The sequence below is a fragment of the Cololabis saira genome, chromosome 23 (assembly GCF_033807715.1).
Source record: "Cololabis saira isolate AMF1-May2022 chromosome 23, fColSai1.1, whole genome shotgun sequence".
Taxonomy (NCBI): Eukaryota; Metazoa; Chordata; class Actinopteri; order Beloniformes; family Belonidae; genus Cololabis; species Cololabis saira.
The window spans coordinates 31,030,556-31,045,123 of NC_084609.1; the positions used below are offsets into that span (position 1 = coordinate 31,030,556).

At 39.7% G+C, this 14,568-nt stretch overlaps 1 protein-coding gene across 2 annotated transcripts; it reads left to right on the forward strand.

Annotated features, from left to right (window-relative positions):
* Positions 1-67: 67 nt before the first annotated feature.
* On the forward strand, positions 68-13,727 carry golt1ba (golgi transport 1Ba). 2 transcript variants are annotated; one of them, XM_061714204.1, is made up of 6 exons: positions 68-222; positions 2,634-2,725; positions 3,836-4,014; positions 5,936-6,017; positions 8,870-8,904; positions 12,903-13,727. In XM_061714204.1, exons 1-5 carry the CDS (start codon positions 198-200, stop codon positions 8,876-8,878), a joined length of 387 nt encoding a protein of 128 aa, XP_061570188.1. In that variant the 5' UTR covers positions 68-197; the 3' UTR covers positions 8,879-8,904; positions 12,903-13,727. The 2 variants fall into 2 exon arrangements, with proteins under 2 accessions (XP_061570188.1, XP_061570187.1); XM_061714203.1 differs by lacking the exon at positions 8,870-8,904.
* The last annotated feature ends 841 nt before the right edge of the window (positions 13,728-14,568 follow it).

Sequence of the window (14,568 nt, forward strand, 5' to 3'; positions counted from 1 at the left end):
AAAACGTTGCGGTGTTGAACGCGCCTCGGAGCTCCGTCCCGGAAGAGGACGTGGGGAGAAAGTGTGTTTCCGGAAGACGTGGCTGTTGGTGCTGTGGCAGCTGTCAACCGGGAAGAATCTGACAAAAACACTCAAACACTGAGTATAACTGAGGTTTTTTCTTCCCGTGGGATCGGCAGCCGTGTTCCAGAAGCAAGATGATTTCGCTGACGGACTCTCAGAGTAAGAGTTTGGTTGTTTAATGGCGTAAAAAGCCGCCACTGCAGCAGCAGCTGCTCGCCTCCGCAAAGCCTGATTTATGGTTCTGCGTTAAATCGACGGCGTACCCTACGGTGGCGTCGCCGCCGTAGGCTCTGCGTTGGTGTAACGTGGAACCATAAATCAGCCTTAAGACCTAATTTACTCCCCGGTGAAACTCACACTGGTCTTCATGGCTATTTCTTCAACCTGTTAACTCACCAGGGCCACATTTACCACATTGACGCAAGACTTTCACGCGTCATAATGCTTTTTTACACGCTGTCACAACAGTGAGATGGTAAAAAAATACTGTAAATCGGGGGTGACCAGAGGTGTCCAAAGTATTCACATTCATTACTCAGGTAGAAGTATAGATACTAGAGTTTAAAAATACTCCTGTAGAAGTTGAAGTATTACCTCAAGTTTTTTTACTGAAGTAAAAGTATAAAAGTACTGGTTTCAAAACTACTTAAAGTATAAAAGTAAAAGTAATGTAAGGGGGAAAAATCCATTAAGGACAAAAGCCATTGTAAATGAATGCATCTTAGTATAATGCAAATATATTAAAGAACCATAAATGTGTACTATTGAGCATTAACATGTGTTTCAGAGAGCAGCAGATATGATGACTAGTTGCCTATAAGTATTGTAATGGTGCAAAAAGTCAAACTTCAGAGGCATGTTATCATTTATCCTAACTTTTATTAAAATGTACATCCAAGTTTAGTTGCAGGAATCTGAGGGAACGGATGTAAGAACAAAACTGTACAAGAACATCTGAAACAACCACAACCAAATTCACTCTATCCGGATGGAGCAATTTAACTGGATAGTTTTTTTTAAAGGCCGAAATGAAATAGAGTAACGAGGCTGTTTTTAAAATGTAAAGAGTAAAAAGTACAGATAATTGCGTGAAAATGTAAGGAGTAAAAGTAAAAAGTCGTCTGAAAAATAATTACTCCAGTGAAGTATAGATAACCAAAATTTCTACTTAAGTAAGGTAACAAAGTATTTGTTCTTTGTTACTTGACACCTCTGGGGGTGGCAGTACCATGATCAGGGATTATTTCATTTAGCCAGTCTGTTGAACAGTTTTATGTGCAAAAAAAGAAAGTCTACTGACTGCCTTTGACTGACTGTTCTCTGTACGATACACGATATTGAGGTCACGATAACGATACGATACGATATTATAGCAGTATTTTTTTAACAACCTTTAATGAGGAATATATGACTGGAAAAAATTGTCTTTTATTTGAAAGACACAAAATACAAAACAATGCTGTACGTTTTCCCTATTGTTACAGTTTGTAATGCTTTATAACTGTTTAAGTTTTAAAGACAAAGCCAGGCCAAACATTTTCCACAAACTGAACTGAAAGTGAATGTCAGGTTTGCATTATGCATCTTCAGTTTCATACAAGTACAAATATTTAGCCACAAACTGAATAGTTTCTCTCATGTATGATTTGACTTTTTTCCTTTCCAGAAATTTAACAACTAAAAGTAAATAAATAAACTATGAAAAGTCCCAAACTCAAAATGCAACATGACTGTTATTGTTACACCCCTACTGTTCTCTAAGTGCAGGCCAATATCCAAGTCAAAAATGTTGTCTTATGATCAGGACAATGCTTTTTTGAATACCAGATGTTCCTACACAGCAATGACATCTGTGGAAAAACTTCAGTCTGGATTTCAGTTGTGTTACATCACAAAAACAGTTCCTTTAATAGTTGTATGTATTCACTTATTTTTAACTGTTGAGTTATGGAACGCTCCTGTTTTAGCTATTTTAGAGCCGTTTAGGATGTTTGCTGCTTTTCAAAGTAGATCACAGACTTCTGTCATCAACACTCGAACGATTCGCTGGTATCAAAGGTTCAGTTTCATGTAGTTCAAGGCGATCCCGACATCGAAAGCATATTTTCTCTTCCTCTTCTGCTGCCCTTCTTGCTTGAGCAGTTCCTCAAGGTTCCATTTTTGGCCCCATGCTCTTTTCATTGATTTTATTTTTTATATTTTCCCAGAAAATATTAATTTCAATTCATTTTCTAGGTGGCAGCTAAAAACTCCCCGTGCGAGAAATGAGGACATCTGGACAGATTTGATCAGAATTAATTAATAAATTAATTAACATAACAAATGAATTAACATTATTTACCATCATAGCTTAAAATAACATGTGGTAACTGAGCTAAGTAGTAGTTGACTTCCGGGTCTGCTAGTTCCAACTGTTTGTTCATGTCTGGGTTAAGTGGGATTAATCCTGTTGGTTCTTACCAAACCTATGAAATACTGCTAACAACTCCTCCTAAACCTGTGGGTAACGTCAGAAGAGGTATTTAAAACACTTTATGATGGCTGACGCTGCGTGTTTGTGTGTCTTGCAGAGATCGGGATGGGGTTAACGGGCTTTGGCGTTTTTTTCCTCTTCTTCGGGATGATCCTCTTCTTCGACAAAGCTCTTCTAGCTATCGGAAACGTGAGTATCTGTCAGATATGTGCCACGTCCAACCTGTTCTCCGATGATGATACTGTTGTCATCGCGTGACACCGTCTGACTGGTTGAAACCACAATGGTTTATCTCGTACGTCCATGCTGTCCCAGGAACAACCTGTACCAGGTTCTGGTGCGGGACTGTTTTCTTCATCCTGCTATAGGGACTGTTTTCTACATTCTGCTATAGTTATATATATAACTCGAGAATTCATGCCCGCACGGCGCACGGTAATAGAGATGCATTGATTTAGTGTTTTCTCCCGTCCCGCAAGAGAAATGTCCAGACAAATCTATCTGATTTAATGTTAACATGATCATTGTGGAGTTTGATGGATAATTGACAGTTCATAAGCACCTGACTGAAAGTTAGACGCAAATCCATCATTGTTATGTTTGCAAAAGCTTTCACCTTTCGCGCTGCATCAATTAAACTTTATTTATTTTATATATGGCACCAAATCATACATACAATATGAATGCAACACATGGTGCTTTACACACAGAATTAAAAAAAAAAAAAAAATAACAATCAGAAAACACAATTATGATTGAAGTTATAGCAACGAGTAGCTGTGAGTGGCTCATATAATACTAATAAATAACATAAAATAAACAAAGTTAACGAATGAAACAAATTAATTTAACAAATGAAAATAGGCTTAATATCTTACCGAGGCGAGTCCGTTTCGTTCAACACTGAGACGTGCTTTCTCTTCAAATGCATTACCGACGTGCTCCCGTGAAAGTTGGCTTTGCAAACCTTGCAAGTCATCTTTTTATTTGCCGTATCGAGGCTAAAATGCTCCCAAACCTTTGAAGTTTTATTACCCGCAGCTGCTGAGACGCTAGCGCGCATGCGCGACTCTCAGCAGAGATTGTATTGAAGTGAGACGTCTCACTCCGTTGGAAAAACACGTCTGGCGACAATTGTCCACAATGGAATTCATTGTCGACAATTTTGATTATGGATTTTTGTTGACGAATGGTTGCAGCCCTAACCAGAACCTGAACCAGCGTTCTGTGAGTGGTAAGCAGAACTGCAGAAGCTCTGCTGAATCCAGGATGAACCTCCATTTAACTCTTTGGTCACAGATCCTGTTTGTCGCCGGACTCTCCTTCGTCATCGGGCTGGAGAGGACGTTCCGCTTCTTCTTCCAGAAGCACAAGATGAAGGCCACCAGTTTCTTCCTGGGAGGAATACTTGTGGTGCTGATCGGTTGGCCCATCATTGGAGTCGTGCTGGAGATCTACGGATTCTTCCTCCTGTTCAGGTATGAAGGAACCAGCCTGATGTTTCCTGCTAAGAACTGCAGCATTTCTGTAGTATTGTGTTGCTTCTGTGGGAAATCACTACTGGTAAAGTGTCATAACCTCAGTGTTGAGTCGCGGAAGCACATGCTGATGTCATCAATCAGCAGAAGCCAGAGTTTTAGATAGAAAAAAACAAATATTGTTTTAACCATTAACTGCACAATAGCTGTATCATCTGTGATGCGTTCTGTCCTGGTCGGGGTTTTTTACCAGGAAAGTTAAAACAACTGACATAGTTGACGTTCTTCATCTACGGAAGAGTATTAAGGCCAGGCAGGAGAAAAATAAAATAATATTTTAGAGGAGAAAGAATTTTTTTTTCATTATGCATTTTGAGAAAAAAGTCGAAATGTCGAGAAAAAAGGTCGAAATGTCCAGATTAATGTTGAAGTACAATTTCGAGAAAAAGTCAAAATGTTGAGAAAAAAGTCAAAATGTCGAGAATAAAGTTGAAATGTTGAGGGAAAAAAAGGCGAAATTTCGACTTTATTCACAAAATTTCGACTTTATTCACAAAATTGTATTTCAACATTATTCTCAACATTTTGACTTTTTTCTCGACATATCGACTTTTTTCCTCAAAGTGCACAATAAAAAAAAATCTTCCCCCATATTTTTTCTCCTGCATGGCCCTAATACTCTTCCGTACAAACCTGACCCCACAGTAACACACACCTGTCAACTCCAACTACCCCCATTATAAACATGCAGGACAAACCAGCCCACAAATCACACATACAAGGCTTTACACATCAATATTTACAAACTAGGAACAATACGTCTAAAACCCACTCACCCATCAAAGTATAACGCATGATTACACAACTCATCTGGATCCAGACCCTAGTGGTCAGTAGAGGAACTGCAGGTCTGGATCTGGACCCTAGTGGTCAGTAGAGGAACTACAGGTCTGGATCCAGACCCTAGTGGTCTGTAGAGGAACTACAGGTCTGGATCTGGACCCTAGTGGTCAGTAGAGGAACTACAGGTCTGGATCCAGACCCTAGTGGTCAGTAGAGGAACTACAGGTCTGGATCTGGACCCTAGTGGTCAGTAGAGGAACTACAGGTCTGGATCCAGACCCTAGTGGTCTGTAGAGGAACTACAGGTCTGGATCTGGACCCTGGTGGTCTGTAGAGGAACTACAGGTCTGGATCTGGACCCTAGTGGTCTGTAGAGGAACTGCAGGTCTGGATCTGGACCATAGTGGTCTGTAGAGGAACTACAGGTCTGGATCTGGACCCTAGTGGTCAGTAGAGGAACTACAGGTCTGGATCTGGACCCTAGTGGTCTGTAGAGGAACTACAGGTTTGGATCCAGACCCTAGTGGTCTGTAGAGGAACTACAGGTCTGGATCTGGACCCTAGTGGTCTGTAGAGGAACTGCAGGTCTGGATCTGGACCCTGGTGGTCTGTAGAGGAACTACAGGTCTGGATCTGGACCCTAGTGGTCAGTAGAGGAACTACAGGTCTGGATCTGGACCCTAGTGGTCAGTAGAGGAACTGCAGGTCTGGATCCAGACCCTAGTGGTCAGTAGAGGAACTACAGGTCTGGATCTGGACCCTAGTGGTCTGTAGAGGAACTGCAGGTCTGGATCTGGACCCTGGTGGTCTGTAGAGGAACTACAGGTCTGGATCTGGACCCTAGTGGTCAGTAGAGGAACTACAGGTCTGGATCTGGACCCTAGTGGTCAGTAGAGGAACTGCAGGTCTGGATCCAGACCCTAGTGGTCAGTAGAGGAACTGCAGGTCTGGATCCAGACCCTAGTGGTCAGTAGAGGAACTGCAGGTCTGGATCCAGACCCTAGTGGTCAGTAGAGGAACTGCAGTTCTGTGTGGATGTTCCTCATTGTCCTCCTCTCTTCACTTCACTCCTGTACAGGGGCTTCTTCCCGGTCGTCGTGGGCTTCATCAGAAGAATACCGGTCCTGGGCTCCATCTTAAACCTGCCCTTCATCAGCGCAGTGAGTATGAGCAGCTGCAGCTCGGCCTCGTTCACGTTCATGGCTCTGGTTGGTCACTCAAACTCCTGACCCGTCTGCCCTTCACATCAGCCAGGTAACAACGCAGGACTAGTTTCACCAACCAGGAACATCTCCAGACGTGTGACTGACACGCTGCCCTGTAAAGGCAAAGTGCTGCATCTATGAACTGAAATGGGTTTATATTTTACCACATGTTGAATTTTAAGTGACTTTTAATCTTTAATTGGCATTTGTGCGTGGAAGCTTTTATGGCAGTTGTACTTTCTCCACTGACGGCTTTTTTGGTCAATTCATTGTCTTTGATGTAATTTCCCCAAACATTGTTACTACTTTGCTCTTCAGAAAAGGTTTTGTTTGGTTATATTTGAAGTTGAATGACATGCAGGTTAATTATCCTACACATTATGTGAAGTTTGACTAATGTCAAATGTGTGATTTATTGATACGATCAGTTATATCTGTGGTAGGCAACTGCAACTTGGCTTTAATAATATTAAAACCCAATTCCAATGAAGATGGGAATGTAAAATGTATATAAAAACAAAATACAATTATTTGAAAATGTCCATAAAACATAGTACAGTATATGTAATGAAACTGAGATTCTTCATTCTGGGTAAATATTAGTTCATTTAGAATTTTATGGCAGAAACACATCTACTAAAGTTAACTTGAACTTAATTACAAGTGATTACAAGTCTTGAAGGGGTTAGAGTGGGTCATCCAATGACCCCCCCCCCCCCCCAAGTCATATGTCACTGTGTCCTTGGGCAAGGCACTTCCCTTCCCTTCCCTCCAGTGAGGCATCGCGGGTGTGTGAATGTGTAACAATGTGGTCGTTTCCATCAGTCTGCCTCAGAGCAACTGTGGTTTTTACCGTCACCAAGTATGAATGAGGCGTTAATGAATAACGGAACTATTGTGAACATTTTAAGTGTCGAGAAAAGCGCTATATAAGGCCCTGTCCCAATACTCCCCCTACCACTACTTTTCAGCACTACCCCTAAATTTTGCACGTTCCCGTGAGGGTAGTGGGTGTCCCAATTCCTCTTTCCACCTAGGGGAGTGGAGAAAACGAGGGTAGTGGCTATGAATCTGTCCCTACGGATCAAGGGTTTTCCGATCCTCACTAGCTGATCTAGGGACAGAAAAATTTCCCAGAATGCTTTTCGTCGTCATTTGCGGACTGAATCAAAAAAAAAAAAACATGGCGGACATTTCTTATTTTTTAGTGAATAAAATCAATATTTTGAGTTAGTTTCTGCATAAAAATGCGTTTTGATTACATTTCTCTGCCCGTTTGCTGAAGATCACGCCAGAATAAAGGCTGATTTATGGTTCCGCGTTACACCAACGCAGAGCCTACGGCGTAGGTTACGTACCCTACGCCGTAGGCTCTGCGTCAATGTTATGCAGCGACGCGCGCCGTACGCTGTACCCTAGGCCGTAGGCTCTGTGTCGATTTAACGCGGAACCATAAATCAGCTCCCGAGCCGGCAGGCAGAAATCTCAAAATATTCAGAGCAAATTTCTTAACAGGCGTAGCTACAACTGTTAGATTTCATCTATTAAACCAACATTTATCTTCCTAAATGATTTATTTCATCCAGTGGTAATTCTCCACAGAGCTGCAGGTTTCTCCCCCAGGACGACGGCGCAGGTTGACCCGGCCGTGAGCTGCTGCTGCTCTGAGCCGGCGGCTCTTATCATCGCAGAAAACATCGGGTCAAATTTCTTAACAGGCGTTATTTGGATAAACTGAGCCCAGGTTGGGGATCTTAACGGTTACTTTTACGCCTGAAAAAATATTAAAACTTAATAAAGAGGCATATTAACAGCGCTACAGCTGAAATTAAAACAGCTTTTGGCTCTCAGCTTCCTGATTTTAGGGGTGGTGCTGAAAGTAGGAGTAGTGGGAGGATTGGGACAGGCCCCTGGGAAGATTTCAAGGGCCTTTTTTAGGGGTAGTGATAGTGAGGGAGGGCTAGTGGTAGAAAGTAGGGCTAGTGAAAGAAAGTAGGGGGTGTATTGGGATTGGGCCTAAATGTGATCCATTATTCTAATATTGTGGTTGTGGTTGTTGTCATCATCTTAGCAGTCAGGTTTAACTCTGGTTTGAGTCAGTAATGGTGTTAACTGACTGAAGATGATGTGTGTGTTGCTTGGATATTATTGAACTCTGTCTGTCCTCTGATTCTCATGAGTTCTAGCTGGTTGACTTGTTGGTTGCAGTATAAGCGGTTTATTTTTGTCGTAGTACTGATACTTGGCTTTCTAAAGCGTGACAGAATTGAACTGGTTTTGGGAAGCCCATTTTAGTGACCGCGGGTCGTCTTTGTGCACTGCAAAAACTCAAAATCTTAACAAAAATATTTCTTATTTCTAGTTAATGTCAAGTTTTTTGTCAAAAAAATCTCATTACATGTACAAACAAGACTCATCACTGGAAAAAACAACAATTTTCACCTGTTTCAAGTAGATTTTCACTTAAAATAAGTAGAAAAATCTGCCAGTAGAACAAGATTTTTTTGCTTGTAATGAGAAGATAAATCTTGTTCCACTGGCAGATTTTCCTACTTATTTCAAGTGAAAATTTACTTGAAACAGGTGAAATTTGTCAAATAAGTTATTTTTCTGGTAATGACTCTTGTTTTAAGTGTAATGAGATTTTTTTTTTTACTAAAAATTAGACATTTTAACTAGAAATAAGACAAATATTCCTGGTTAGATTGTGAGTTTTTGCAGTGTGGGTCACCACACTCGCAGTCCTGCAGCCGGTCAATGGTTTTTCTGAGTTGAACATGTCTCTGTCTGTCTTTGTTGTTTTAAAGCCTTCGTAAGGCTCTGAGGACAATCAGCAGTAGTGGTCAGTCTCTGCCGATTTTCCCTGCATGCCTAAACCCCCCCCCCCCGCCCGTCACCGACCTGCAGACGGCAGTCTCTTCACGGACTCTCCCAGTCTGCATGTGCTCCTCATGGACATGAGCGTCATCATCAAATATCCCACCAGAACCTGCTCACATGGTTCTTCGTGGCTAAAGGCGTTCCCAGGTGCTCTGTCTTCATGTTGTTCAGTCATTTGATCCAATGCTAATGGGAAAAAAACAATATAAAAGTAAAACCACATTATATTTTTCGGAAAAATTGACTTTTCACTCTCCCCAGATTTTTCTGAGCAAAAATAAAATGATTGACAGCTCTGTTTGGTGTTCATGTCCACGATGAGAATGTCCTCATGTGAACTGTGTTCAGATCTGCTGATGTTTCCTCTTTAATTTACATCCTCTGCTTCAGAGGACACGCCACAGGGACATTCAATGAAGCATCATCTCAAAGTCTGGACTTGGAATAGTAGCAGCCTAGCTATATTACGAGTATTAGGGCCAAACTAAGACAAAAAAAATGGAAATTACGAGAATAAAGTCATAATAATATGAGAATAAAGTCGTAAAATTACGAGAATAAAGTCATAATATTACGAGAATAAAGTAATAATATTTTGAGAATAAAGTCGTACTATTACGAGAATAAAGTTAAGTTGTAATAGGGCTGGGCGATATGGACCAAAAGTCATATCTCGATATTTTCTAGCTGAATGGCGATACTCGATATATATCGATATTTTTTCTGTGCCATAATTGGGGTTTCCCCCAAAGCATTATAGCATAGCATCTCTGTTAGCATCTCTGTTAGCTTAATTTTGTTCTGAGGCAAACCCTTAAAAAACAGTCAGTTTTAATACAAAGCCTCGTGCCAAATGTCACACAGGTTCCTTTATTAACAGAGGTCTGCACAATATCAAAATGTATAAAACAAATGAAATAAAAATAAACTGCCTGCATATATAGAATAAAAATGTTTCTTGAATAAAATAAAACAAATATCCCTTTCCTGCATAACAATTAAATTAAAATACACTGTGCAATTAATGCAATGTAGACAGTAACAGGCAGACTTTTCCACTGAGGTTGACAGTTGTGCAAATAACAAAACATTTGTGCAAATCTCAAATAAAACATTCAACTCAATTTGTCACAAAATAAGCTATATCAAAATCATTAAAAAAAAAATGTAAAAGAAGAAAAAAAAAAAAAAATTTTAAATCGATATAAACGATATTGTCTCATACCATATCGCGTTTGAAAATATATCGATATATATTAAAATCTCGATATATCGCCCAGCCCTAAGTTGTAATATTAAATATATTATAAATATAACTTCACAAGATGCTCAATATTCCTCATTTTAACACAGGGAGAAGATGCTCTTCCTGTTAGAGTTCTCATAAATTAACACTTTATTCTCGTAATATTACGACTTTATTCTCGTAATGTTACGACTTTATTCTCATAATATTACCACTTTATTCTATTACAACTTTATTCTATTACGACTTTATTCTCGCAAAATTATGACTTTATTCTTTTAATTGTACGACTTTATTCTCATTATATTATGACTTTATTCTCGTAATTTCCAATTTTTTTTGTCTTAGTTTGGCCTTAATACTCTCATACTATATAGCTTCATATATAGATATATTTAGCTTCCATGTAGTTGTTTGGGTATTCACAACAACATATCTGCTGTTAACTCACATGTTGATTGTTTAAGCATCTATCGTCTCTCACCAACTGCATTATGGGATATGAATATGTTTCATCCAATCACTGATTGGGTGCCTTGTGTTCAAGAATTAAAGGAAAAGTGTACAAGACATTGGTGAGACTAAAACGATACACCAAATCAGAAAAATACAAATTTAAAGTATTCTTTTTTTGAATTACTTTAGTTCTTTACAGGCGGTGTGAACCAAAAATATTTCACTTTTTGCACATCAACTTTATTTCATTTGTAAACATAAATTCATTTAAAATTTCAGACTTGCTAAAAACAGTTGGGACAGTAAAAGTTTTATACTTACTTTAAAGTTATCATTCTTCTCACATATCTTAAAAACTCTGGCCCTGAGGATACAGGAGATGACGAGTTTCAGGTATTATTTTGTCCCATTCATTCGGCAGACTTTTCCTAAAGTGTTCAACTGTACAGAGTCATCATTCTCATATTTCTGGTTTCAAAAATTCTTCTGAAGAAAGTTATAGACTGCTGTCAGAAAAAAAAAAAATCATAGATGTCCTGGAACAGATGTGGTCTCTGCAGATGTTGATATAAAACGTCATTTCTGCATTTCTTTGCATTAATGCGTCCGTCACAGAGGTGGAAATGTGCTGTGGAAACTGATATGAGCTACCATGATACCATGACAGAGACTGGATTCTGGACCGGTTCATACCAGTCTGGATGGTCCGTTCATTCTTTGGTGCCTGAGTTATGTGTAATCAGAATTACTGACCCATAACTAATGACTTAAATCAGAGTCATCTGCATATAGGTTCATATCTGTATAAATGAACACAAGTGTTAGCATGTAGATTTAAAGAAGCAGAGGTCCTCATACAGAGCCCTGTGGTACTGCTCCGTTAGTCAAATCTATGTTGCCATGGCGATGGTCTATGATCCCTCAGGGTCCAGATATGTCTCCTTGACTTGAGTGTTTACCAAGTGTAATGAAAGAGAGGAGATGTGTTGCATTCCTGTAATCGAGAGAGGTTGGCAGAAAAACATGAGATATTTTGGGTATTATGCCGTCTGGGAAGAAATAAAGATCAACATTAACATACAAATGGATGCTTTTTATTTATTTCATTTTTGCTTTTGCACTTTTCCCATCATCCCACCTTTTTCTCTTTCAGGGTTGCAATTTGGATTTCCAAACGATAAACTCTGCCAGACTTTGGGGTCTGGTAGAGTTTATGGTTAAAAACGTTTGCTGGTCTAATGAAGATATAAAAATATATGTTAAATTTCAAAAGCCCCTCACCCCTTCTGCTGTTGTGTCAGTTAACATCTGGGTCAATGACTAATAAGGATTTTCAACAGGTCAATTTTAAAATAATAAAAAGAATATCTATTGCAGTAGTTCAAACATTAAGAATGTTGTGTACACATAAATTCATATTCACATTCAAATTAAGGGATTTCAGAGTTTTTTGTCAAGATGAATTGGCACTAGCCTTAAAAAAGGTCATGTGGTGCAACCATGATTCTCATTAAAATAAATTAATTTCCTTAACATATTTGTTTTTACCAGTTTTCAGTATTATACAAACATTTTTTTTTTTTAATGGTTGGGCCACATGATATTTCATCAAATGGACATCATCAGTCAAACTTTGTTTGTATATTATGATGGAAATATAAATACAAATGTGTTGCAATCTTACACACTACAATACATTTTGTTAATCATGCCAGATAGGGCAGAAGATTGATTTAAAAACATTTAGAGTGATTTCAAAAAAGTTTTCAAAACAAGAGTCATGGTCGGACAGTCGCGCCACATGACATTTTGACGCTTAAAACGACAACAAAATCCCAAATAACTAGTATTTTTTTTGTAAATTTCAAGTGGGTCCATATGTGAGACAGGTAGGTCATATATCTGGTATTTTTTATCCATTTAAACCTTTTTTTTAATTGAAAAAAAAAAATCTGTTTTTCAGAAAATATAGGCGTCACGTCATTGACCCATCTGTAGACTATGGCCGAGAGCTTAGTTTGATGGTATTAAATGAACGACGGGTTGAGAACACGATGCCTGGATGATAGCTGATCCGCTTGTCCTGTGGTGCGTCCTCGAAGCCGTGCATGCTTCCCTTCGATCCAGCTGTAGATTAACATCCTGGGGTTTCACCACATAAGCATCTGTTATTCCCACATCTGTATGTGCATCACACATGTCACACGAAGGCTAAAAAACCCACCATATGACACTTCCCTTTGTTTCCTTTCTTTCAGTACGTGGACAAAGTGGGTGAGAGCAACACCATGGTATAAAAAGGACCTTTCGTAGGCCGGAGAGCAGGTTTGATGATCCACTCCAGCAGACAGAGACTGTTTTATAAGTTCCATCACACGGAGGCGACGCGCCAACGACGGACTTCACTACAGTAAATAAAAGCGATTGATCCTTCCCTTCACCGTTGGCTGCGTCCTTCATGAACACGAAGAACAGAAGACTTACCAGGCCTCATGGACTCTGTGGACCTTCATCTTCCTCTGTGGATCCAACACAAGTGCCCCCTCCTGACAGACGAGAGGGGCCTCAGCCTACTGCGTTACATTTCTGTGCCTGTGCTTTAACTTTATTTGAACAAATGTGCAGCATTTTGTCCGATAGTTACTTTCAGTCCTGCAGCTTCTCCGCCACTTTTCCTTTTTGGTCTGTTGCGATATTTCCTTTGTTGCGTCATATTTCTGGTTGTGGTTGGCAGGAACGCTTCGCTATAAATTATTTTTAATCGTCATTGCTTCATGTATACTGAGGTTTTATATGAACATATTACTATTACTGTTTTCCCCCAAAACGACAATGTATAAGTCCAGTGGGGAAGAAAGAGCTTGACGTCCTGACTCCAAACCAACGGAGTGCCAGAACCTATGACCACTTTACCCAAATGTTTACTGTGGAAACTTGCTAATTCGTTATTTACAGACAGGAACATCAAGATTCTGTTAGGACACCGATGCATACACATTTAAAAAAATGGCTGGTTTACTTGTATGCAGCTTCTGTAAGATTAGAAAATAAGGTTAAAAAAAACACTGTTACAGGGACATTATTTCTGTTTGTTCAGAATCAGAGGTTTATGTCCACTTTTACTCTCCGGCTGCAGTGAGGACAGAAGGTCAGCTGGAGGTACAGAAACATCTGAAGACATCAGATGTGAAATCGTGTGAATGGATCTCCAAACCAACACCAAACCTCTGCACAGTCACCACTGACTTGAGGGCAACAGAGTGAAGGTTCTGGAGGACGTCATGGCAAAGTTCTGACCTCCGTCCTGGAGAAACGTCTGCGGGCGGAACTCAAAAGGCCTGTGAGAGTCAGACGCTCCCCGGACTGGACTCAGATCCACCTGTTCTGTCAGGAAGACCGAACCAAAAACCAGAGAGATGTTCTAGGAAGCTTTGTTGGTCTTCCACTACCAAAAATGTTTAACCCTAGTTAAAGAGTTTGAAGACAATTTTGTAAACTTCTGACTCTGTAAAGAAATTATAAAACCTCCCAAAAAAGTAATTTTTTTGTGATCAAATGTTTTTACATTTATTATAAATGGTGGCGTCCACAATGATGCCAAACACACATTTTCACCCCCTTCCAAACCCACCCCTCGGACCTAAGCATTCGATGAAAACAGAAAAAAAAGAAATCACCTGCAAACTATTGTCGCTGTTCAGCAACATTTGCTTTTAGGATCAAAATTGTGTAGCACCAGAAAGCGTCTTTCATGTGAGGAACTTGCCAAAACTGTTGAGCAACTTGAGGGATTGGAGGTTTGATGAAATACAGCATCCCTGGACCTCCTGTGGATGCAGCAGTTCATTAAATATTTGATGTCGTTGTGCAACATTCCAATCCTGGTTGAGTCACCCACATGTAATTACATTTCCCTGGATGCTA

What these genes read in the sequence shown, in the direction of transcription:
- golt1ba (XM_061714203.1), top strand. Translation starts at nt 198, where the DNA reads ATGATTTCGCTGACGGACTCTCAGA. An exon ending in GGATTCTTCCTCCTGTTCAG is followed by an intron (nt 4,015 to 5,935) that starts GTATGAAGGAAC and finishes ACTCCTGTACAG; the next exon opens with GGGCTTCTTCCCGGTCGTCG. An exon ending in ACCTGCCCTTCATCAGCGCA is followed by an intron (nt 6,018 to 12,902) that starts GTGAGTATGAGC and finishes CCTTTCTTTCAG; the next exon opens with TACGTGGACAAAGTGGGTGA.